This window comes from Panthera leo, chromosome D4, assembly GCF_018350215.1.
Source record: "Panthera leo isolate Ple1 chromosome D4, P.leo_Ple1_pat1.1, whole genome shotgun sequence".
Classification (NCBI taxonomy): domain Eukaryota; kingdom Metazoa; phylum Chordata; class Mammalia; order Carnivora; family Felidae; genus Panthera; species Panthera leo.
In genome coordinates, this window is record NC_056691.1 from 39,345,804 (window position 1) to 39,370,902 (window position 25,099).

General features: G+C 38.6%; 1 protein-coding gene across 5 annotated transcripts in view; it reads right to left on the reverse strand.

The window, feature by feature from the left end:
- NFIB (nuclear factor I B) overlaps positions 1 to 25,099 on the reverse strand; it is a 235,178-nt gene that overhangs the window by 82,019 nt on the left and 128,060 nt on the right. For all 5 annotated transcript variants that reach the window (XM_042911994.1, XM_042911995.1, XM_042911997.1 and 2 more), the window contains exon 3: positions 19,073 to 19,126. In XM_042911994.1, the coding sequence (XP_042767928.1) occupies positions 19,073 to 19,126 (54 nt within the window). The remainder of the gene's footprint in view (positions 1 to 19,072; positions 19,127 to 25,099) is intronic.

Below are 25,099 nucleotides of genomic sequence, written 5' to 3' on the forward strand. Positions count from 1 at the left end.
AGGAACCAACACTGCTATCTTTTGTGAGATGTAAGAGAGGAAAACCACCAATTTTAAATCCAGTCTAACTCTACAGTTCACGTAATTATGAGATAAGTCTCTAAGCTTCTAGCTAAATAAAAGTTATCCTTTCGTCTCAGTTTTAGTGTGCTTAAAAAAAAAAGTTCAGTGTTTACATATCCTAATGGAAATTTTAGTGGAGAACTAGGAGAAACTGGATCAAGGTTAAGCAGGTCATGTGGACTTTATATTAGATCGCCAATGACAGTCATTTTGCTGTGTGCCAGGAAGGCCTAGCTTTAAATCTCACCATTCTCAATCAAAATTCTAGTAGGGTTTTTTGTCTTGTTTTGTTTTTTGAATTTTTTTTGAGAATTTGACAAGCTGATCCTACTTATATGAAAATACACAGGATCTAAAAGAAAATAACTTTAAAAAAACTTATTATAAAGACATCACAAACATAGAGAAAATAAGAAAAAACTTTGATGTTGGGAAAAGAGAAGACATATAGACCAGATCAGGACCGGATGAGGTCCAATGAGATGAACCATAAATGGACACATAAGTATGTGATTGTTGCTATTTGAGAAGTAGCTATGTAACTCAATGGAGAAATAAAAAATGTCTTTAAACAAATGGTGTGGATTAACTAGATATCCATATATATTTTTTAAAAAGGATATCAACGTTCACCTCACACCATAAGTGGTATATCCATATGACGGCATACTACTCAGCAATAAAAACCAATAAACTATTGATAAATGTAATCACATGGGTAAACCATGGTTTTCATGCTAGATTAAAGAAGCTAGACACAAAAGGATACATGCTGCAGAATATCACTTATATAAAATTCTAGAAACGTAAACTAGACAGAAAGCAGATCAGAGGTCATCTGAGGATGGGGGTAGAGAAAGGAATGGATTTTAAAGTGGTCAGAGGGAACTTCTGAGATTGACAGAAATGCTCATCATCTTGGTTATGGTGATACATATTGGTGATACATATATATTTTTTCCCTTTTTTCCCCTTTATATTTGTGTGTGTGTGTGTGTGTGTGTGTGTGTGTGTGTGTCTGTGTGTGTGTGTGTGTGTCTGTGTTTAGGTATACACACTATAGCCTATACACTATATACAGAATATATTGTATATCAGTTACACCTCAATAAAGAGAAAAACGACCTTCTTGAGCAAGTGATCTATAGACAGTGGTCTCCGAATTTTTACAAAGTAGTAAGATTTGCACATCATAAAAAGAATCACAGATGAATCCGAAACATTCCGTTTAATCAGTCATGTATTTGTTTTATGCAACTTCTAGAAAGACATCTTACCTGTTCCTTCATTCATGATCATGTAAACTCTAACAACATTAATGTACATTCACTAAACACAAACATAAGAACAGAAAAAAAGCCTTCTTCACACTTCATCAGATTGAAAGAAGAAAACTTTGATCTGTCTGAGACTGGTATTCTGAATCAGTCACTGTATTCTAACATTACATTTCTCAGTCTGATACGTCCCTACAAAATTCATCAGGCTATGCTACGCAAAGTTATGAGTTCATAACGTTCCCCAAATAGTCATGTCCAAGGTGTAGTGTACCCACAAGGCAGAAAAGGCCCGCTGTAACCATTTCCATGAAACATCATGCTTTCCCTGGCTTAGGTCAAGTACCAAGGAAGGGTACGGTCCCATTACTGCACAAACAGGTTACAGTTTGTTTAGCCTATTACTGGTCTAAGCCTCCATTTCATAAATTTCAAACATTGCCAAATATGGTCTCTGGCCAGGTATTTGTCTTAGATGTTAAATTTACAAATGGAAGATTATAATCCTCACCTGAAGGTGTGCAGAATCCTCTAAGGGAAACAGAGAAGTAAATAGTGGCAAAAATGCAGTAAGTGCTCTTACTGCAAACTGTACTAGAGAGAGGCCCTGGAGAAGTGTCACTGATGAGGTGTCAGGAACAACCATTCTAGGCAGAAAAACAACATGGGCAGAGACACGATGGAGAGGCACATGGTTAAGGCGAAGGCTAAATGCAAGGTCCTCGTGTGCAGTGAGAGGAAAAGTAGGAACCATATCATGAAGGGCTGTATTAGATGCCATGCTAAAGATCAGGCTTAGCCTAGAGGGGAAATTTTGGAAACTTACAAGGAAGAGAATAAAATAATTAGATTTGCACATTATGGAAATCACCGTGGGCCTGCAGTGGATTTTCACAGGGATTAAGACCCAAGGCAAGAAATACGAGCTACAGAGAGAATTACAATAATCTAGTAACTATTGTAATAGATTACAATAGTAATCTCTTGTAGGAAAATTACTACAATAATCTAGTAACTCTAGTTCCTAATAACTAGTGCTCTAGTTAAAAGGACAGAGTGTAAATATATTTAAGAGAATCATAATGCATTAAGATTCAGGAGCAACTATCTTCTTTTTAAAATATTTGCCTTCCTCATCTGCTAAGAGTAACCCCACCAACGGCCTTTCCTAATCTCTTTGCTCATCTTTCTACATGTTCTCTCAAAAAACTCATAGATAGTCCTTTCTTCACCTGTCAACACTATGCAAAGTAGTGTAATTTATGTGGGTTATTTCTGGATACCAACGAGGACATATTAAGTATAAAACAGCCGAATGCTTTATTATGCCCTGAGGAAGACAATCACCTTTTCTATTCCTTGCTTACTTACTTAGAAAGCATTGTTCTGCTTAGAAAGTAGTCAATTCAGGAAATGACTACAATCCAAAATACCAAATTTTGAAAGTAAAAATCCCCACATTAAAAACAAAGTGCCACAGAATAAACAATGGAGCCAGTATCTTACAAGACATCATGTCACTTGTCCTCCACACCTGCCAGTGGCCTCTGAACTTTATCAGAATTAGGAACCTCACCAAGATATAATGCAGCCCAGAGCAATGCACCCGTATAACATCTATACCTGTGTCAGGGCTCCCTGGAGCCTCCTCCCTGATCCTCCGAGGTCTCTGACTCTGGGTTAAGAGCCCCCAAATATCTATCCTCGCCGTGAGTTCCAAACCCTTTTCTCCCAATGGCTCATAAACACTTTAAACAAACAAACAAACAAAAAACTACATCTTATTGAGATATAATTCACATATGATGTTAAAAGCGTAAAAATCCAGTGGTTTTTGGTATATTCAGAGAGGGGTACAACCATCACCGCCATCTAATTCCAGAACATTTTCATCACCTTAAAAAGCAACTCCACACTCATTAGTGATGTGTACCTGTTTCCCACAACTCCAGGCCCCTTGCAACCACTAATCTAATTTCTGTCTTTATGGATTTGCCTATTCTAGACATTTCACATAAATAAAACCATACGATATATGGGGGGGGGGGGGTGGGGAACCCAGCATGCCCCTGTCATTAACAAGTGCATGTAATGATTTTAATGGTGGTAAGATCAAATCTGCAAGTCAAGTGGTCTTTCTCAGTTCTTCCTCCTGAACGCCCTGGGGACATGAATATGCTCAAGGGATAGAACGGGGATGGTGGGGGGAGGGAAATATCTTTATTGGGTTCAAGAATTAGGAATATTTCAGTGCGAACAGGAGTATGTTCCTAGTTCCATTATGAAAAATAAAATGAAAGAGTGCATGGTCCCTGAAGAGCAGCATACAAGTCAAAAGACCCAAAAAGATTTATAACAACGTTGAAAACCAAAACCTGATTTTTTCCTTAAATTCTTCTATCGTCAATGACATGATGCAAAAGCCAACAGGACTCTAACTGCCACGCAATTAGAGTGCTTGGCTTAAATTATGCAACACCTTGATATTCTTTTACAGTTACAGAAAAAGAAAGAAATGAAACTTGAGTAGGATTTTTGCCTAAAAACTTTAAATTGCATTCTTCTGTAAGGTAGGAACAGATGAAAACTTAGGTAGATATATGTCTGTCTCTCTCCTTGGCATTTTATTCTGCTTGCAACGTATCACCATAGAATCGATCCCTCTTTCCAAGCATGATGCTCTAATATGCAAGTGGATATCCCCTGGGTGCCTTTGTGCAGGACAAAACATCCAGCAAGCTTAGCTTCTGGGAGTTGAATGATTTTAACTGGCCTGGAGTAAGTCCACTCTATCTGTGATACAGAACAACCCCAGCTTTCCAGCTGTGAGGAGGGGAATGCTTTGCATTATTAAATTGTAGCCATATGCTGCAAAAACAGACCTTGTAAATATGGAGAGGGACAAGAATTTAAATGGAGAGGAAACTTCAGATGCGGGCAGTCCTTTTTAAAAGAACCTTAGATACTTGAGTAATGAGTAAAAACAACTGCCTAGGGCTATGGGTACGGTCACAGCCCAACCCGGGCTAGTTAAGAGCGACACCTCTTTCACAAGGGGACCCTCACCCTCACTGTCGGGCATCCAGGTATTTAACAAAGAAGGAAAATTTGCTCTGTAAGGCAAAGTGGTCTTTTACAATTTAACAAATTGCAACCTGTTTCGGTGCACGGCCTCTTAAAACTTTTCTGGAACTAGGCGCCCACATCAATATACTGAGATTTCACGTGGACTCTATGTTACTGGGTATCGTTTCAGATACCACAGGAGCCTGCAGTACAGTTATAAAGCTAGGAGAAACAAAAGTTTGGCTGTCATTTCTCCCACAGCTAGTCCTTTCTCTCAGAGCTTTGCGAAAGGACAGCATCCGCCGGGTTAAAATCACGCGTGTGACTGTGCACCAAGTGGGCTCCCGACCTGTACACGTGCACAGCACGCGACCCTGGAGGAAAGATGGAACAGAAGACAAGACGGGGGCTCCGGAGCTCTAGCAGGTGCAATAACTTGTCACAGAGGACACCCCCTGCTTGGTCAGTGCCCTGACGCCACAGCCTCAGAGGCTCTCAGCTGACATCGTGCCCCAAATTCACCCCCACTCAGGCAAGGGTCACTCACGATTCACCTCTATCTTCTGCTCACCCCCACCCACCGCCCCCACATCCCAGCAGCTACGGCTGTAACAACCGCCCCCGGGGATTCAAGTGCACACCCACTGTGAGTGCCAGGAGGCCCAGACTCGGTCCTGTTAAAGGGGCTCAGCACAAAGATTTCTCCTTTCTTTCTCTGTGTGGAAGTGCACGCTCGTGAACACTTAGCCAAGCGTAGACGAGGCCAACGTTCGTTTTTTCACAAGGCATCGCACCACAGTAAATGGTCTTATTCATCAGGTGCAGGGGAGGAGAGCAAGGAAAAAAGTACTAATGATGCAGTGGGATTATACTGACTTAAGCTTTTGGACCCACGAAAAAAAGTGAGTTTTAACCTCCATCCGCCAGTAACTAATCGGAACCACGGGCAAATCACTTACCGTCTTTGCCCCATTTTTGTAAGTAAAGAGAAGAAACTAAACTAGCAGTGTATAAGCACTGACATCTTATGCTTTCTTGAGTGTGTCAAGCAAAAAAAAAAAAAGGATGTTGGATTATAGTAGTAAATTATTCATTTGAAAATTTTAACCGTTTCCTTGGTGGGGGGATGTGTAAGCAAATATAAACATAACATAAAACAGAGGTGTCCCACTCTGCCTGGGAGAATCTGATAAGACACATAGAAGAGTTTGGACATACAGGATAAACAAGATTTTGTAGGATGGATGCAGAAGGGCTGGCAGAGGAAGAGCAATGTATTGCATGAAAGAAAGGGACAGAAAAGGACCTGGTGTCTGATACTGAATAGCATTTAAACTCATGACATAGAATGTGGGTAATAAGCAGTGAGATATCAGGAGTTTTTAAATTGTTTTTAACGTTTATTTATTTTTGAGAGAGAGAGAGAGACAACACGAGCGGGGGAGGAGCAGAGAGAGTGGGAGACACATAATCGGAAGCAGGCTCCAGGCTCTGAGCTGTCAGCACAGAGCCCGACACAGGGCTTGAACTCGTCAACTTCGAGATCATGACCCCAGCCGAAGTTGGACACTCAACCAACTGAGCCACTCAGGCGCCCCTGAAAATGCTTTTAGACAAGCAAAAACCGAGAGAAATTTGTTGCTACTATAGAGATATTTAATGGAATTCTTCAAGGAAAAGGAAAATGATCCCAGATGGAAGGTTAATTGTACAAGAAGAAATGAAGAGCATAAGGAAGAATAAATAGATGGGTGAATCTAAATGAATATTTACTATAAAAAAAATAAATAGCATGATTTCAAAGTATAACCTCCAGTTTGAAAACTCTTGCCCCATCAGCCTTTTGAGTCATTATTCTAGTTGTACGGCCATCATGGAAATAAGCACGAAGATACTGTGACAAGGCAGAGCAAAGGCATCCTGACAGCTTGGGGACACGGAAAAGATCTCCTGAGACAGAAACAAGTATAAATTATCTCTGATTCCTCCACTTACATTCTTCACTCCTGAAAAATTCAATAGCCCACGGTTTCTCCTACAAACCCTACTCTTCCTTTGCTTAGGGTGTTTGCTCACGCTATTCTCTGACTGAAGCGCAAACATCCTCTCTCCCTCACTTCCCAATCTCTGTATGTCCAAGTCTTTCAGAGTTGAATAAAAACTTCCCTGCCACACACCACCAACCATCCCCGACACTCACTCCAACTCAACTGTGGTAATCTTTGTCTTTTATAAGGTCATGATCTCACGGTTCCTGGGATCAAGCCCCGCGTCGGGCTCTGTGCTGTCAGAACAGGGCTCCCCAGACAAGACTCATGGGCTATCTAACCAAGAGATAGCTCCAAGCTATCTCACACAGAGGAAAACTCAAATCTGGTAGAGAAGACAGTGAATCAAATTTTGGGAATGTTAAATTTTGAGCTGCCCATGGGACGTATAGGGAACTGTGTCCAAAAAGTAGTCGGGCACATGAAACATCAGGAGAGAGATCTGTTCCAAAGGTGCATATCTGAGAATAACAAAAGGTAAGTGACCTTGAAGTCACGGCGGGGGGGGGGGTGGGGGTGGGGGAGGGGGGGGGGCGCGGGTCTGCAAACACATGGAGAACTAAAGATAAAAGTCTGGTTAAGTAAAGGGAAGAAGCAACTGGAAGGAAACATAATGGTTCCCCGGTTACTAGGAAAAGGCCCTGTTTTCAAAAGCACAGGCAACAAAAGCAGAAAGCAGGTGAAATTATATCAAACTAGAGCTTCTGCCCAGCAAAGGAAAACACTTAACAGGGTGTTACTGTGACCAATGGGATGTGAGAACACAGTTGCAAACCACGTATCTGAGAAGGAGCTAGAAAAGAAATTCCTACAACTTAGTAGCAAAGCAGAACAAAAACAACTACTAACGTGACTTAAAAATGGGCTAAGGATTTGAGTGGGGTCTCTGCAGAGAAGATACACAAATGGATGGCCAGCTGGCATAGGAGAAAAGGCTCAGGAAATGCAAATAAAAATCACAACGTGGTATCACGTCACACCTATCAGGATGGCTATTGTCAAGTAAACAAACGGCAACAAGTGTTTCGGAAAATGTGGGCAAATCCAAGTCCTTGCACTCTGTTGGTGAGAATGCAAAATGGTGCGGCCACTATGGGAGAAAAGTATGGCAGTTCCTCAAAAAACTAAAAGTAATACTACCGTATGATCCAGCAATCTCACTCTTAGGTATTTATCCAAAAGAACTAAAACCAAGATATTAAAGAGATATCTGCCTTCCCGTGTTCACTATTGGCACTATTCTCAATAGCCAACATGTGGAAAGAGCCTAAATGTCCATTGACAGATGAATGTACAAAGAAAGCATGGTGTATGTATACAAGGGGATACTATTCAGCCTTTAAAAAGAAAAGAAATTTTGGAATATGCAACAACATGAATGAACTTTGACAATAACATGCTGAGTGAAATAAACCAGTCACAGACAAACAAATGCTTCACGATTCCACCTATGTGAGGTATCTCACATAGGTGGAATCCGAGTCAATTCGTGGTTGTTAGGGGCTGGGGTAAAGGGGAAATGGGGAGTTGCTAATCAACAGGCTTAAAGTTTCAGTCAAGCAAGATGAATAATAGCTCTAGAGATCTGTTGTGCAACACTGTAACTATATTCACTTAAAAAGTTCTTAAGAGGGCAAATCTCATATTAAGTATTCTTATCATAATAAACTAAAATTTTAAAAAAAGCAAGGGAGTTTTAAGTAGAACATGGTCAACTGGATCAAATAAAAGCTCAAGAACATTGGAGCTGGACTAGAACGGAAAAGAACCACTGGCCTAGGATCATAAAAAGTTATGAGCTTAAATGAGCATCATTTTATGTGGAGACAGAAGCACAGGTGTGGGAGAAGTTAAGGAGGAATTTTAGAGTCCTTTTCATGAGGAAGAAGGGACATGTGGGACTCTAATTTGAAGCAAGTGTCTGAACGAGGGGCAAAAGACTCATTTTTTTAAACAAGAAGTAAGTTGCCAGGAATGAATAAAGGTGATATATGCGGAAAGCTGGAAAAAGAAGGGACACAGAAAATTTTCAATGGAGACAGAAAAGTTGGCGGCTTCCAAAAGTAGGACCACTATAAAAAGGCAAGCGGGAAAAATATTTGCCGGATGTGAATACAAAGGACTAAGATATAAAGTGTTGCCAAGGGAAAAGCAATCTCTAATGATACATTTGTATCCTTTCTCATATCACTACTAGAAACTGTGTCACAAAATTTCACACCACATCTCCCTTGATGTCAAAAGCCTTAGAACAAAAGTGACTACCTAAAAACTACAATTCTACCCCACATAAAACTTGAAAATATCTTTCTTTGCCTCTTTTATATAATCTCTAACATGCTCTTCTTATGTATCCTATCTTGAGCTATAACTTCGTCTATGTCATCTTAAGCTTTTAGAAGAATGCTATGTAAAACAAATCAACACATTTCTATTTGGATCCGCATCACATGATACTTCCTGTAGGAAGTCTTTTTGATGAACCTAGCTAGAAGAGAAAGGAGGATGGAAAAGCCCTCGCTTGTACCAAACACCTGCTACTTGCCAAGTAGGCTCTCCCATCTGATGCTTACAACTGGCGGGGGTAGAATTGCGCTGAATTCCAGAGAAGTTGGCTGATTTGCTCATGCTCCTCATGGGCCTCATGATCATGGTAAAACATGGAGCCTCGATTCAGGGGGACAAATTTAATTCCAAAGTTCATGTTCTTCCCACTCCACCTTGCTCCCTACAATGGCTGGAAACAGTATTTCACAACTTTGAACTCCCATGACACTGGAGTTGTCACACTGACTCTTCCTCAAGTAGTCTGCATTAAAATTATAAAATTTTATGTATTTATGAAAACAAAAGTGTGGGGAGGGCAAGGTCCATTTGTAATGCAAAACCACGGTAAAACCATTCGCTATTTTACCTTCCACAGCATCTAGCCTAGAGCCATGCATACAATAGATGCTCATTAAACATCCATTACAGAAAAATCCACCTATAGACAGATGTTTATTGTCCTTGGTGTAGCATGGTGTATATTTCCAACTTCCCCAAGGCCAATGGCAGACTTTAGCCATTTAAAGCCGACTCAACCCACACCCTGTATACTGGAATGTAATATTTAATTCTGAATCCAGCAACCCATGGGCACTCAATTAATTTTATTTGTTGCCCAACAGGGTAGGTAACTGGGGAGACATGGAAATATCTCCTTCTTTCATGACCTTATAAGACATTCTTAAATTATCTTTTCCTCCCAAAAGTAGTACTAGGTGATCAGACTAAAACCATTGTAGAGGCTGGGCCTGGTGCTACTTCTAAACAGATCAACTTTTGCAAAGTAGGGGTTGTACCCAAGCACCCATATGCAGCCTATAAAAATAAGGAGCTGAGGGCGATGTGCCCTTCTGGCTTTTTAAGAGTAATTTGCCAAGGGACGCCTGGGTGGCTCAGTCAGTTAAGTGTCTGACTTCAGCTCAGGTCATGATCTCACATTCATTGAGTTCGAGCTGTGCTGACATCTCAGAGCCTGGAGCCTGCTTCGGGTTCTGTGTGTGTCTCTCTCTCTGCGACCCCCCTCCCCACCCCACCCCACCCCCCCGCCCCGCCATCGCACTCTGTCTCTCTCTTTCTCAAAAATAAATAAACATTTTTAAAACTTTTTTAAAGAGGAATTTGCCAAGAAAACGCATTCCTAATCTTCTACTCCTATAATCTGAATTCTATTCTAAATTTGAACATTTAAGAACTTTACTGAATGTGATATCTTGAAAAAAATTAGAGGATAAAAAGGAAAAACGTCTCTGAAACAAAATCTGTTACAAAAAAAGTCTTTTTATTTTTGCACTGACTTGTAACAAGACCTCATTCTAAAATTACATTAAAGGTTTACCTACGATGTCAAGCCTTACCACAGTTAACCATCCTTCCACTGTATTTCTATTTATACTTCCATGAATAGAAAGCCTGTTTATATTCTGTTGTATATTGTCTAATGCCAGAGTTTAAAATTACTTCTAAATTTCATGAAATCATGCCTTTTTCTCTATTAAAAAAATGCTTGATTCTTATGGATACAATAAATGAGAACATGAGAATGGGTGGGTCTGAACTTACTGAGGAGTAAATAGGCTATGATTTTTTTTAAAAAAATCAGAGTAATTTTTCTTTTCGTTGACTTTGAACATCATATTCTAAGACAAAACATGCTTTATGAGCTCCTTCAGGGCCTATGAAAAATGTATGTGCCTTCGCATGCAAAAAGAAAAATGTTATATTACTTCTGTAACTATTAGAGAGTAACGTTTGTCCCAAATTCTAAGTTCTGGAGACATCAGTGAGAAGTCAAGCAGATATGGGCCCTACTGATTCCAACAGATGATAACTACAGCTACAGATGCTGAGCTAGCTTTATCGATAATTATTTGGTTGGTTTTCATTAGTTTCAAGAAAACCCTCTGTTGACTTTAATCTCAGTACCTATAAAATGGAGTTGGGGAGAGATCAACTGCAAAATTTTTATTATTTAGAGAATTTCTTAAACGCAAGATCAGCATATCCTTATATACACTTAATATACACTATAATGGATCAAAGAGGAAATGAAAAGAGAAATCAAAAAATACGCTGAGGCAAATGGAAATGGAAATGAAACACACCAAGATTTATGGGGTGCAGCAAAAGCAGTTCTGTAAGGGAAGTTCATAGTGATAAATGCCCACCTCAAGAAACAAGAAATGTCTCAAATGAACAAGCTAACTTTATACCTTAAGAACTAGAAAAAAAGAAGAACAAAGTCCAAAGTTAGCAGAAGGAAGGAAATAACAAAGATGAGAGCAGAAATAAATGAAGCAACTGATGGTGCAAATAGAAAGGATCTTAAGAGACTACTACGAAAAATTACACGCTAACACACTGAATAACCTAGAAACAATGGATAAATTCCTAGAAACATACAACCTACCAAGACTGAACCATGATGAAACAGAAAATCTGAACATACCAATTACTGGTAAGGAGATAGAATAAGTAATCAAAAACCTCCCAACAAACAAACTTCTATATAGACAGCTTCACAGAAGAATTCTGCCAGTCCCCCCGCCCAAAAAAAAAAAAAAAAAAAAAAAAAACTAACACAATCCTTCTCAAACAAATAAAAGACAAGGGAACTCCTCCAAACTCATTTTATGAGGCCAGCTTTACCCTGAGACCAAAACCAGAAAAGGATGCCAGAAGAAAAGAAATATTTCTATGAACATAGATGCAAAATCCTCAACAAAATATTAGCAAACCAAATTCAACACTACATTAAAAAGATCATCACCATGATCAAGTGGGATTTATCCCAGCGATGCAGGGATGGTTCAACATCTGCAAATCAATGTGATACACCACTTTAACAAAATGAAGGATAAAAATTATATAATCACTTCAACAGATGCAGAAAAAGCATTTGACAAAATTCAATGTCTGTTTATGATAAAAACTTTCAACAAAATAGGTACAGAGGGAAAATACCTCAAAATAATAAAGGCCATATATGACAAGTGCACAGATAATATCATACTTGATGGTGAAAAATTGAAAGCTCTTCCTCTAAGATCAGGAGCTAGACAAGGATGCCCACTCTACTACTTTTATTTAACATAGTACTCATAGCACTGGAAGTCCTCGCCAGAGCAATTAGGCAAGTAAAAGAAATAAAAGGTATCCAAATTGGAAAAAAAAAAAAAAAAAGAAATAAAACTGTCACTATTTGCAGATAACTTGATATTATATATTGAAAATCCTAAAGACCATCAGAAAACTGTTAGGACAGGGACACGTGGGTGGCTCAGTCAGTTAAGTGTCCAATTCATGATCTGGGCTCAGGTCATGATCTCACGGTTCATGAGTTCAAGCCCCACTTGGGATTCTGTCTCTCCCTCTCTCTGCCTCTCTCTCTAAAAATAAATAAATAAACCTAAAAAAAAAAAAAAAACTATTAGAACAAACAAATTTGGTAAAGTTGCAGGATAAAACATAAATACTCAAAGTCTGTTGCATTTCCACATGTTAATAGTGAACTATCAGAAAGAGAAATGAAGAAAACATCCCATTTACAATTGCATCCAAAAAAATTAAAATACCTAGGAATATATTTAACCAAGGAGGTGAAAGACCTGTATATTGGAAACTAAAAGACATCAATGAAAGACATAGATGAAGTAAAAATAAATGGAAAAATATTCTATGCTCACAGATTGGAAGAATTCATATTGTTAACATGTTCATACTACCCAAAGGAATCTACAGATTCAATGCAATCACTATCAAAATTCCAAAGGCAATTTTCACAGAAATAGAACAAGCAGTCCGAAGAGTTGTATGGAACCATAAAAGATTCCAAAAAGCGAAAACAATCGTGAGAAAGAACAAAGCTAGAGGCATCACACTCCTTGACTTCAAACTGTATTTAAAGCTATAGTAGGGGCACCTGGGTGGCTCAGTCGGTTAAGCATCTGACTTCAGCTCAGGTCACGATCTCGCGGTCCGTGAGTTCGAGCCCCGCGTCAGGCTCTGGGCTGATGGCTCAGAGCCTGGAGCCTGCTTCCGATTCTGTGTCTCCCTCTCTCTCTGCCCCTCCCCCCGTTCATGCTCTGCCTCTCTCTGTCTCAAAAATAAATAAACTTAAAAAAAAAAAAAGTGTGGTATTGGTACAAAATCACATGCACTGATCAATGGAACAGAGCAGAGAGCCTAGAAATAAACTCCTACATATACACCCAGTTCATTTATGACAAAGGAGCCAAGAATACACAATGGGGAAAGGACAGTCTTTTCAATAAACAGTGTTGGGACAATTGCACCATCACATGCAAAAGAATGAAACTGGACCACTATTTCTTCTGTACACACAAAACTAACTCAAAATAAAGACTTGAATGTAATGCTTGAAACTGTAAAACTTTTAGAAGAAAACATAGGCAGTAAGCTCTCTGACATCAGTCTTGGCAATGATTTTTTGAATCTGACACCAAAAGCAAAACCAATAAAAGCAAAAATAGACAAGAGGGATTACATCAGTCAAAAAAGTTTCTGTATAGGAAAAAAGACCATTAACAGAAAAAAAATGCAACCTATTAATCGGGAGAAATATTTGCAAATCATATATGTGATAAGCAGCTAATATCCAAAACATATGAAGAATTCACACAACTCAAGAGCAAAAAAAAAAAAAAAATTCTGACTTAAAAATGAGCAGAGGACCTAAATAGACATTTTCCAAAAAAGACCCACAGATGGCCAACAGGTACATGAATAAATACTCTACACTCTACATTATTAATAATCATGACAATACAAATCAAAACCTCAATAAATGAGATATTCATTACCTCACACCTGTTAGAATGGATATTACCCGAAAGACTAGAAATAACAAGTGTAGGCAAGACTATGGAGAAAAGGGAGCCCACTGCACTGTTAGTGGGAATGTAAATCGGTGCAATCACTATGGAAAAAAGTATGGAGGGGCGCCTGGGTGGCGCAGTCGGTTAAGCGTCCGACTTCAGCCAGGTCACGATCTCACGGTCCGTGAGTTCGAGCCCCGCGTCAGGCTCTGGGCTGATGGCTCGGAGCCTGGAGCCTGTTTCCGATTCTGTGTCTCCCTCTCTTTCTGCCCCTCCCCCGTTCATGCTCTGTCTCTCTCTGTCCCAAAAATAAATAAAAAAAAAAAAACGTTGAAAAAAAATTAAAAAAAAAAAAAAAGTATGGACACTCCTCAAAAAACTAAAAATATAACTCTACATGATCAGCAATTCCACTTCTGGGTTTTTATTTTCAAAAACGAAAACAATAATTCAAAAAGATATATCCCCATGTTCACTGCAGCATTACTTACAACAACCAAAATGTGAAAATAACTTAAGTTTCCATCTATGGATTAATGGATAAAGAATATGTGGTGTATATATATATATATATGGAATATATATATGAAATATTATTCAACCATAAAAAACTAGGTAATCTTGCCAACTGCAAAAACATGGATCTCAAGGGCATTGTCCTAAGTGAAAGAAATCAGACAGTAAAAGATACCATATGCTCTCTCTGATATGTGGAATATATTTATTATATAGATTTATTTCTACATTTTAAATTAATTAAATTTATATTATATTATATTATATATTTATTTGTATTTATATACATAATAAAGAATTTCTTAAATGTCAGATGAGAATATTGCTATAGTTAATAGATACTCCTTGTTTAATGTATTCCATTGTTTATCTAGTTCCATCCTTGTTCCAGAGAGGATATAAAGTAGTTTATTTGACATTCACCCAATATATGATCCTAATGATTTCCAGAGGTTTGGCCAGAGTACATGCAGACAATCAACAGACAAAATAGCACAAGCACCCTATAAGATGTTCAAAAAAGAAAAGTAAGACAAGGCCATGTCATTCCAGTTGAGAAGGCTCTGGTTAATGATACTTAGAGCGCTTCGTAAGTTTTCATCGTAGTATTTGCAAAAATGGCCCTAAGATCCAGTATTTCTTTGTTGTATTTCCAGCCAAGAGACAGCTAGCTCCCCACATAACTACAGACTTCCTAAATTCCAAAATGAGGTGTCAGCGACTAGCTGACTTAGAGGCAAAATCCAATTTCCAGATTGCCTTGTTTTTCTTGGCTATTAACTATTCGGGCATTAGGCAAGTGACTGAGATTGGGGTGTCTAAAAGATCGCAGCTCAGGGAATATTAAGACACAGAACAACAGGGTTAAGTCAAAGCTAATTTCAAAAGATAGCCATTCAATCACATATTTCGTGAAAGTGACAATGGAGATTTTAATTATCACAAATAAAATTAGGACAGCGTCTAAGTCCCTAAATTAGTGGTCTACTCTCCTTTGGGCCAAACAGTTATTTGCTATAGTTGAGAGAAGATGCAGAGTTCCGTGGCTTAGAAGGGATTAATTTAATGTTCAAAAAGAAGTAACTAAATATAAACATATTACTTCCGACCCCATCATAAACAAAGAAAATGTGTATCACAAAAAAATAAATAAATAAATAAGTGGTCTAGTACTTCTTGACTAAAATAACAATGTCATATCCTTGGACACCACCAGAATTTTAGAGCACCTTAGCCCTGAAAAGATTATGGTGCCCATCCCACCATGTAACGAAGAATAAAAACAAAATACGAAACCACAGATAGTATAAGGAAATGCAATAAACTGCTTAACGGCTTTTTAAAGTAAAAAAAATAGTGGCTCGGTCGGTTAAGTGTCCTTGGCTCAAGACACAATCTCATGGTGCATGGGTTCGAGCCCTGCGTTGGGCTCTGTGCTGACAGCTGGGAGCCTGGAACCTGCTGCAGATTCTGTGTCTCCCTGTCTCTCTGCCCCTCCCCCACTCACACTCTGTCGGTCTCTCTCTCTCTCTCAAAAATAAACATTAAAAAAAATTTAATGTTTAAGTAATAAAAATAAGCCCCTGAAAATATGCTTTTAAAAATAACAAATACCAAATATCCCTCCTTTCAAAAATGTGCTGCTTTTGTTTGCTTATGCTCAGTTTGCTCACTAAGTTCTAAACCCCAACAAGAAGCACAAGTTAAAAAATTAAAGGCCTATATGAAGACATCCAGACTAGTTTGAAGAGCTTCAAGGTCACCCTTCAGAAGTTCTTCTGAATCAGCAGGGAAGTGGTCTCCGTGTCAGACAGTCATGTCTGATGCTGGAGAAAAGCCAAGCTAGAGGGGGGTTCGATTTGTGCGCAGACACATGCATGACTGATTGGGATTCCACCTTCACGTCTCCCGTGGGGAACAGATTTCACAGAGCTTCCACCTCCAAAAGGACTTGAATTTTCGCCATCTCTTCCCAAGCTGTTGAGAAGGAGATGGTGGCCGCCGCATGGCTTACACACCCCCCAAGTAAAACGACCGGTTGTAGGAAAAGTGTTAGCCCTCAAAGAGACCTTTTTCCAAAGTTTAGCTAGCTTCTCTTTGTTATAACAACACAAGCAGCAAAGTGATTGTTTCATTGTTTACGGTCGTAGACTGAATTTTCCCATGAATGCATTGTGCCTTTTTGAGATGCTGCGTCTGAAACTTTGCAGATTTCACATTTCAGCCAAAGAAAAAGCCTCCTAAAGATAAATTAGGCTCTAAAATACCAAACATGCTTATACTTAATGAAAAGAGCTTTCAATAATATGTATAGTTTATCCTAATTGACTGAAAACAAAACCTTAATAAGTTCAGGTTTTTCACGTTTCAGATTAGAAACCATTCTATATTCCTAGTGGCTTGATTTATTTCAAGGCATTCCAGAACAAACTCTTACTTTCCTCAAACCAGATTCTGTAATAATCTCCTTGATCAGGTGCATAATACAATGATACACAACGTATGTTAAAATGATGGGATGTTTCTGAATCATTAAAGAAAAATCAAATTTTATTTTATTTTATTTGGGTATCATATATGTTTTATTATATTCTACCTGAGAAACCGGTAATTGATGTACCATTTAAGTATATACAATACCCAACTAATCATAGTATGATCTACAACATCCCAATTTTAAGACATCGTTCGCAAAAAGGTTTGATTTCCAAAGAAAATTTAACAGGGAAAAAAATTAGAGGTGTCCTACCTTGATTACTTCTGTTTGTCATATTATATGCAAACAGATGATTTAAGAGATGTGCTACGCTGAAGGTTGCAAAAGAAAAATTTAACCGAGCTTCTTCACAAATATTGAAAAATCAAATTCTGACATTATATAACAATTCAACAACTATTCAGCTTAAGTACAGAACATAGCTTAAGTACAGAACATTTTTAAGTGAGGGTAATTCTTTCTGTACATGTTCAGAAATGAATTTCAAACAATAACAGCTTTATCAATTTCAAATGCAAAGAACATATCCTTTGTTTAGTCTGACTGACTTACATTACTTACCCACTTTTCTTCTGTTAACCCTCCCCCACCCCATTCTTTGTAAAATGAGTGAGGAAGGTTTTACAAAATATTTGGACACAATTCACTTTGGGTTATCATGCTATGCAGAGAAAATATTACTCAGCTGAAAAGAAGAAATTTTAGGGAAGTTAAAGACATTATAAGCTAATGAAATTTTCTCAACTTCAGAAAATGTCTGACAAAATTTATTAGATTCAAAATAGTCTGTCTTTTTGGTTCTAATCTCCCACCAACACAAAAAATAAAATAATACATTTAACTGGAAATTACATTTAAAACTGTTGTGATTTTTGCCTGTTTTGTTATTGATCTGTAGGAATTTTGAAGGATTCTGACTTTAAAAAGTGGAGAAAATTCAACTTAGGGTACATTTTTCAACCTATATTTAATTAGGACTTTTTACCTTTGAATTATATGCCATTTCTGTCCAACAGTAAGGTTTTGTATAATACCACACAGGTTAAGATGTAGTTGGAAAAAATATAGTTTTTCTAAGATAAAAATAAAGAACAAAGTACAGGCAAGACTCAGAAATAAAAAAAATATATTGTTTTGACCTCACACTTTTCCTTGCGTATTTACTTCCTGTATCTTTCAACATCATTTTAAAACAAGACTGGCCTGACATATTTTCTTACACGTTGGGGGTTCTTCAGGTATTTCCACCTCATATTAGCAAAGCATTAGGACAAGGGAGATCAAATAATTAAGGACCTGACACTAACTCTCCCTGAGGAAACTTTTATTATTACCTTTCATAAACGTTTTGGTTTATTTTCAATGGAAAAAAAAAAACAGATCAGATTATTTTGGGAAGTAGAGGGCACGTGTGGTGAGTGTGGATTGTTTTGTTTGTTTTGTTTTGTTTTTGTTATTCCTAGAGCACTCTTTTACCAAAGTTACAGATATAATCAAAATCCTTACAGTAACAAATATTAGAAACCCTGCTTTGACAAGTTTTACGTCCTGAGGAAAAATAAAAAAACTCTCCCAAATCAATGTCAAATTCTGTATGTTCAGATTTAGGAACAACAAAACTATGAAGAGAGCCAAGTTATAAAAGCCCATTTTCAGATCTGGAACAACTTCTGAAAATAAAGAGGGTATTTGGCATGTATTATACTAAAGGAAAAGTCCGACTTTCATTATTCCCTGATTCTTGGAATCCAATAAAAACCTTATGGAAGAAAAACTCGTTTGCAAAAAAACCCTTCCCTGAAAACATACCCAACCACGACCACACCCCTCCTTTTAAAGTAATGACGGTTGATAAACTATAATAAGAGTATGGAAATTTTTACTTTTTCTGGTGCATTTTAAAAGGATGACTAAGAGGGTTTTTTGGCTTTTTAAGCAGCAATGACGTTTAGCACCTGAACAATGCACCACTAAAATCCGTGCGTGTTCATTTTTCCAGAAACACCAACAAAAATTAAAACGGTGATTCGGTTAAGACTGATGACGCCCGCATAGAAGTATCCGCCACTGTGAAGGGCCCAAACAGAATCACCTCGCACCCTGATCATACCTGCCTACCAGAACAAAAGAGGCAGCTGACCAATGATGGGGTGTTTATCAAAACAGTGGTACCTTTGTTCTCCAACAATGTTAGATTGCAAACGTCCTGGAACACATATTTACCTGGAGGATTCTTGGCAGGATCATTGTGGCTTGGACTTCCTGATTGTCCAGAATCTATAAAGAAATCACAGAAAATGTTTTCTTTTTAATTTGTTTTGAAAGAATTTCACAATCCTCAAACGGACTTTAAAGAAAAAATTTAAGGCCCAACAATGAAGCTGAGTGTTGAAATAAAGTATACTTTCCCAAGCCTTTCGGCGGTAACATTTTATTTATCAAGCTAGATGAATGTCCATACATATTTCTATGTCAAATGGGGGGGGGGTGAGTAGAGATCTATCATCTTCTCAGGACGGAGCAAGGCTTTCTGGAAACAAAAGGTCTGGCCACAAAGCCGCTGAAGGTGGTTTGAAGGTTGGGCCTGTCAGTAGCAATATGAAATAAAGCAGATACATTCCCTAAAAATGCAACCTGAGTGTAATTAAACATGCTTTTAAGAACCTGAAAATGTTTTTATTCCATGAGTATAATAGATAGAAACGAGAGTCTGTTTTTCCAGGATTTCATGTGCATACACACATATCCACTCCCATAATCTCCCAACCTACTGGATCCAGGCCCAGATTTGCCTGCATCCCATAATAGCAATCGATTTGCAAACACCCAAGAAAAGCATAAATTACTAGGTAGAAACTAACAGAGCTTTGTGGAGAGCAAATTGTTGGATCAATTTAATTTCCATCTGTGATAGACAGACTCTGCAGATAAGGAGAAAAAGATCAATGTAGTGTATCTGAATTTCCTATCCCACGTTATTCTTCATTGATGCTTTCTGTAGGGAAAGCAACGTGGAGGCAATACTACAGTTAGGCAACACGCCCTTCCTAGCTAATCTAACACTGTTGTGTTTTGCTCACTCCTCTTTCCTCCGTGTCCCCTCTGCATTTATCTGTGTCATTTGGCCCCATGTTATTATACACTTACTTGCAGGTTGCTTTGTAATCTTCCTTTATTGGTTCTAGTGTTTAAGTTTTGTCTCCCCAACTAAATTGCATGCTCCAAGGCAGAAGCAGAGATTCTGTCTACTCCTTTTGTGTCTCCCTCAGGGTGCGGGGGTGCTGCTCGTGGCTGTGAATGCACTGGGCTTTCGGTAAATGCCAGAGGAATGACAGGCTCAGATGCAGCCGCCTTGCTTGCCTGCCTAGAGAAGGCAGTTTTGAACTGGATAGTGCATGCCAACAAAATTTGATAGGTGGCCCTAGATAAGTCTCTTGCCTGAAATCCTGCCATGGTACCTAAGCCAAGATAGGAATCCAGTCTCGTTTAAGCAGAAAAATCTTACACTGTTTTGTTTGGTTTTTTTCGGCAGGGTTATTCTGCTCTTCCATGTAAGCGATTAACATACAGCAATTGCTGCTTCTCTTACTAAATGCAAGGGCATCCTGTTAGCTTCTTACCGTATAAAACTTGGTGATTTATTTTTGTGCTTTGCCTCATGCCTGTTCACCAGATTTAATGCTGAGATCAGAAGTCTACCTCTTCATCCATTTTCCTTCATCTCTCTCTCTTTTTTTTTTTTTTTTTTTTTTTTTTGCCCTAGGATAGTTTTCATGAAATCTTAGCAAATATATTTACGGATTCCCACATTATCTTCCAATTCATTTCTGATTTCCCAAAATGGAAGTAAAGAAACTGGTAAGGGTTACTCCTGCAGTCTGAGTTTCAGCTAGTGTCTCCTGCTGACAGGCACAGAGTTGGGTATTCTCTACAATGCTTGTCTCTAATCTCTCATGAATACTATGGCTTTTTCTGGAAGGGAGGCAAGACTCAGTGACTTATAACTTAGAAGATCAATCTTTCTCTTTCTACATTCCTATAAAAGATGGTATAATATTGGCCAGTTTCCAGGCATGGAGTATGATAGTTACATAAAAATGATAAATGACATTATTTTGCTACGGCTTCAGCTATTTCTGCCTTGAGTTCTTCTGACAAATGTCCTTCAATATGGATAGTACATTCCAGTTTAATTTCTCAAGTGACTCTAACATTTTGAGAAGTTCCTACTTATTATTAACATACCCACTGACCAGAGATTCTTCGTATTTTCTTTTTCCTTCTAAAATGACTTCACGTTTATGGAGGTCTAAACATGCATCCCTCAAGGTGGCTAATGCCACCTTCCTGATGACACAACATGAGGTCAGTTGAGGTTGTCCTCAGGGAACAGGAGTTGTCGACTCTCTGTGAGCCTTAGCATGTTTCCTTAAATCAATTTCAAAATGGCACCACAAAACTCTTTCCCAACATCTGGCTACTAAAACTTAGGTCAATTGAAGAATGAAGGTCTCTTCTACTCCCAAGAAAGTATTCAGCTAGAACAATGGCAACCCCTTTTACCACAACATCCCACTTGGGAAACCCTATTCTTTTCTGCTGCAAATTACCCTTTCCCTCATTTCCAACAAATGCACACCAACTTCATTTGAAAATAATATTATTACTAAAAAAACCACAAGTATTTGAGGGAAAACTGAAGAAGACACTAAATTTGAGTCACACACTTGCTTTTCATAAGAATTCCACTTTCTAAAATGATCTGGCATTTACTGGCACACAATGGAAGATTTTCCCTCATATTCCAAAGTCTGTGCCTTCTCATGAAGGAAAATAGCATATACTGGATCCCAAAACATAGAAGAGGGCCCCCTCAGGGAGTGAGCCAGTGAACATTTACTTTTCAGACTGTAAATTCTAAGGCTATAATCTACTCTTAACTCTCACGGCACCTTATACTGGTCACTTAATTCCAACTGCTGGAAAAGGAAATAACCAGAAAGTCACAGTTGGCAGAGAAACCAAAAAGAACTGTTATTGTGGTTAGCTTCAGAGAAGGAATTATTCAGACCACATCTAAAACCCTTCCAATTCACCACCCAGGTCACATTACTCTACACCCAAAGGTTTTACTCAACCACCTCCATCATCAAGTCCTGTGTGTGTGTGTGTGTGTGTGTGTGTGTGTGTGTGTGTGTTCTTAATATGTTATTATGAATTCTAGTTCTGTTCCTCACTAGTAGTGGCATTTTTGTGCAAAATTACTTCATTCTTGGAGCCCTGTGGGCCTGATATTTAAAACTGTTGTACTATCTACCTCATAGAGCTGTTGCAAAGCTTTTATTATATAAACCATCAAGCCCTGGCCAGGCACATTCTATACAATCAGTAAATGAAAGATAGTAAACACAGAGGTCACATTAAAAAAAATGATTAATATTCCTTTTTTTTTTTAATTTTGAGAGAGAGAAAGAGAGGATGAGCTGGGATGGGGAGACAGACAGAAAGCGAGAGAGAGAATCTCAAGCAGGCTCCACACCATCAGCACAGAGCCTGATGTGGGGCTCAATCCCACAAGAGTGTGTGCCCACTGAGAATTCCCATGTAAATGCTATAGCCCCCCTCTCTTCTCAAGAGAGGAAGGCACTACCATCACAAAACTCTCAGGAGCTGTCACACTCAAAAGGCAGTAAATACCAGCCACCTGATGAAGACTACCTTCCAGAAGACTGAAGTCTTTGGAGAGCAAGACTGGTAAGAATAGGGGTTGTAAGTTGCCCAGCACATTGGGTCTTGAATCCAGGATCAATTTGGATGCAGTGGAAAACAAGAGAGGGGAACGGACCTTGCAGGCAGGAGACCTAAACCAGTCCTCCATCATACCCTCCACATTTTATTTTCTCTTCCTTGATCTTAATCTAGACCTTCTATGTTTCTTTGTCTCTTTCTGACTTCACCGGACATAACATACAACTGAAATAGTTTGTATTACATACTTACAAAAATCTCTTTTAGCCCATTCTCTATGTTTTAAAAGTATAAATAAACATATATCTTCTTCTTGGAAGAAAATAGTTAATGAATCCATTTCTAGATCACTACTTTCTTTTTAAGTTCATTTAATTATTTGTGAGGGGGGAGAGGCAGAGAGGGAGAGAGAATCCCAAACAGGCTCCACACTGTCAGCGCAGAGCCCAATGCGGGGCTTGATCCCATGGACAATGAGATCATGACCCGGCCCGAAATCAACAGTCGGATGGACTCCCAAGTGACTGAGCTACACAGGCATCCCCTAAATTACTTTATAAACTCAATCTATTCCTCCTCCCCCAGAAACAAGAAAAGGTTCACATCTCCAAATGACCTTTTCCAACTTTTCTTCCATTCTTTTGTTCCATTCCCTTTTAAAAAGCAGTCAGCCTTTTATGGTCCTTCTACTATCTAAACTTTACCTAAACAGGCGCCAGTTTCCCTAATGGCCCAATTTTAAGGAAGATCCTGGGATATATAAGTGACCTAAATGATTTGTCCAAAGTTACATGGCAACTCTTGAAACATATGTTCTCTCCATGGGCCACCCATTCAGACATACTACCCCTTGAGTGGGTATTATACAATCTTAAAATCATGCACAGCCAAGGGAACTTTCAGCAGATTAAATGTTTCTGGGAACTTTACCTTACCCCTAACTGCCCTCCTCCTTCCCACCATTTACCAATACATTCAAAATCTTTTTCATAAATTTAAAAAACCCTTAGCTATTCTAAGTTAGACATAATTAAAATCTATACACTCATTGATGCTTTCAAAAGATTGGACAACTCTAAATCTCAAGTTTTACTAATAATCTATTGGAAGGCCAATAAAAGGTTTGTTAAATATATAAGATAATAAACAAATAATAACCTGTTCCATGTTTGTTATTGAATATTAACTTTCTGAGGTCGATGAGCTCAATTACCTGATGGGGGCAGATCATCAAAACTGAAAATTTTTTGAAGGTCACTACTTTAAGCATCAATTAGATGTGATTCAGAAAGATTCATGCGACACCTTTGGTAGTCCAGCTGCTGATGTCTGGGACATAGTAAGTTCTCAATACATGCTTATTAAATTTCCATTTAATGTATAATAATGCCCTTTAAAATACTGTTCCAACAAGAAGCACATATATTGTACGCTTTCTAGAGCTCAGACTCTTCCCAAAGAGGAAACAATGTGCAAATAAAATATAATACACCATGATAGGTATTATTAATGAATATATATCAAGATCAGCAAACAGTTGGTTCCTCCTAGGAAGGGTGAGCGAGGGTGTGTCATAGAAGATATCAGAGGGGAGGGACCTCAGGGGCAGGGTCTTCAAAGATGAACAGATCGGATCTCATATCTTTCTAGTACCTTATTCTACTACCAAGGTGATCTCTTTAAAACCCCAAACGGATTAAGCTACTTCACAACTAAAACCTTTACAGGTACTCCAAATACACACAGGAAACTCTCCAAATGTTTCAGTAGGCCATTCCAGGTACCTTCTGGTCCTTACCAACCCCTCGGTCCTCTTTTGGTCTTCTGCTCCCCCCATATGTCACTTACACTGGATGCCTCCAAGCCTTCACCTTCCATACCCCCCCCTTTTTTTTCCTCCCCCAAGTCCTCCATATTGAGGACATCCCTTTTAGATTCTAAAATACATAAAGGCCCGGATGCTGACCTACTTAGCCCTACAGCCCTAATCTTTGATACAGTGATGTAGGGCCCGACATTTGGCTGAGTAAACCAAATGAGCAAAAAACAACAGGCGTGTAAACCATGAAGTGTGCAAAGAAGAAAGACTAGGCACATCCCTCAGGGCAGAAACATACAGTAGAAGTCAAATAGATATAACCTTTGTGGCAAAAAAAAAAAAAAAAGGCGGAGGAGGGTTAGGTATACAATTCCCCGGGACCAGGTCTCCTGGCCCCATGTTAAGGCTCAGTTCTGAAGGAGTATTTGGAAATGGGAGGGGTAGGCAAGAGACACTATTTTGAGTGAGAAAGTAATTTTTGGTGCTTCCCTACAAAGGGAAGAAATGTTTGGTGAGGGTCCAGGAAGCAAGCCCAGAAGCCTTTAATGACCTTTATATATTAGCTCTCTTTCTACTCCCAAATGAAACGCATTTCAGGAATTCATTTTCCTCTCTGACACCACGACTGCACTATCAACAGGAAAACCAAATTTGGGAGGCGGGAGTTGAATTTACAGTCATTT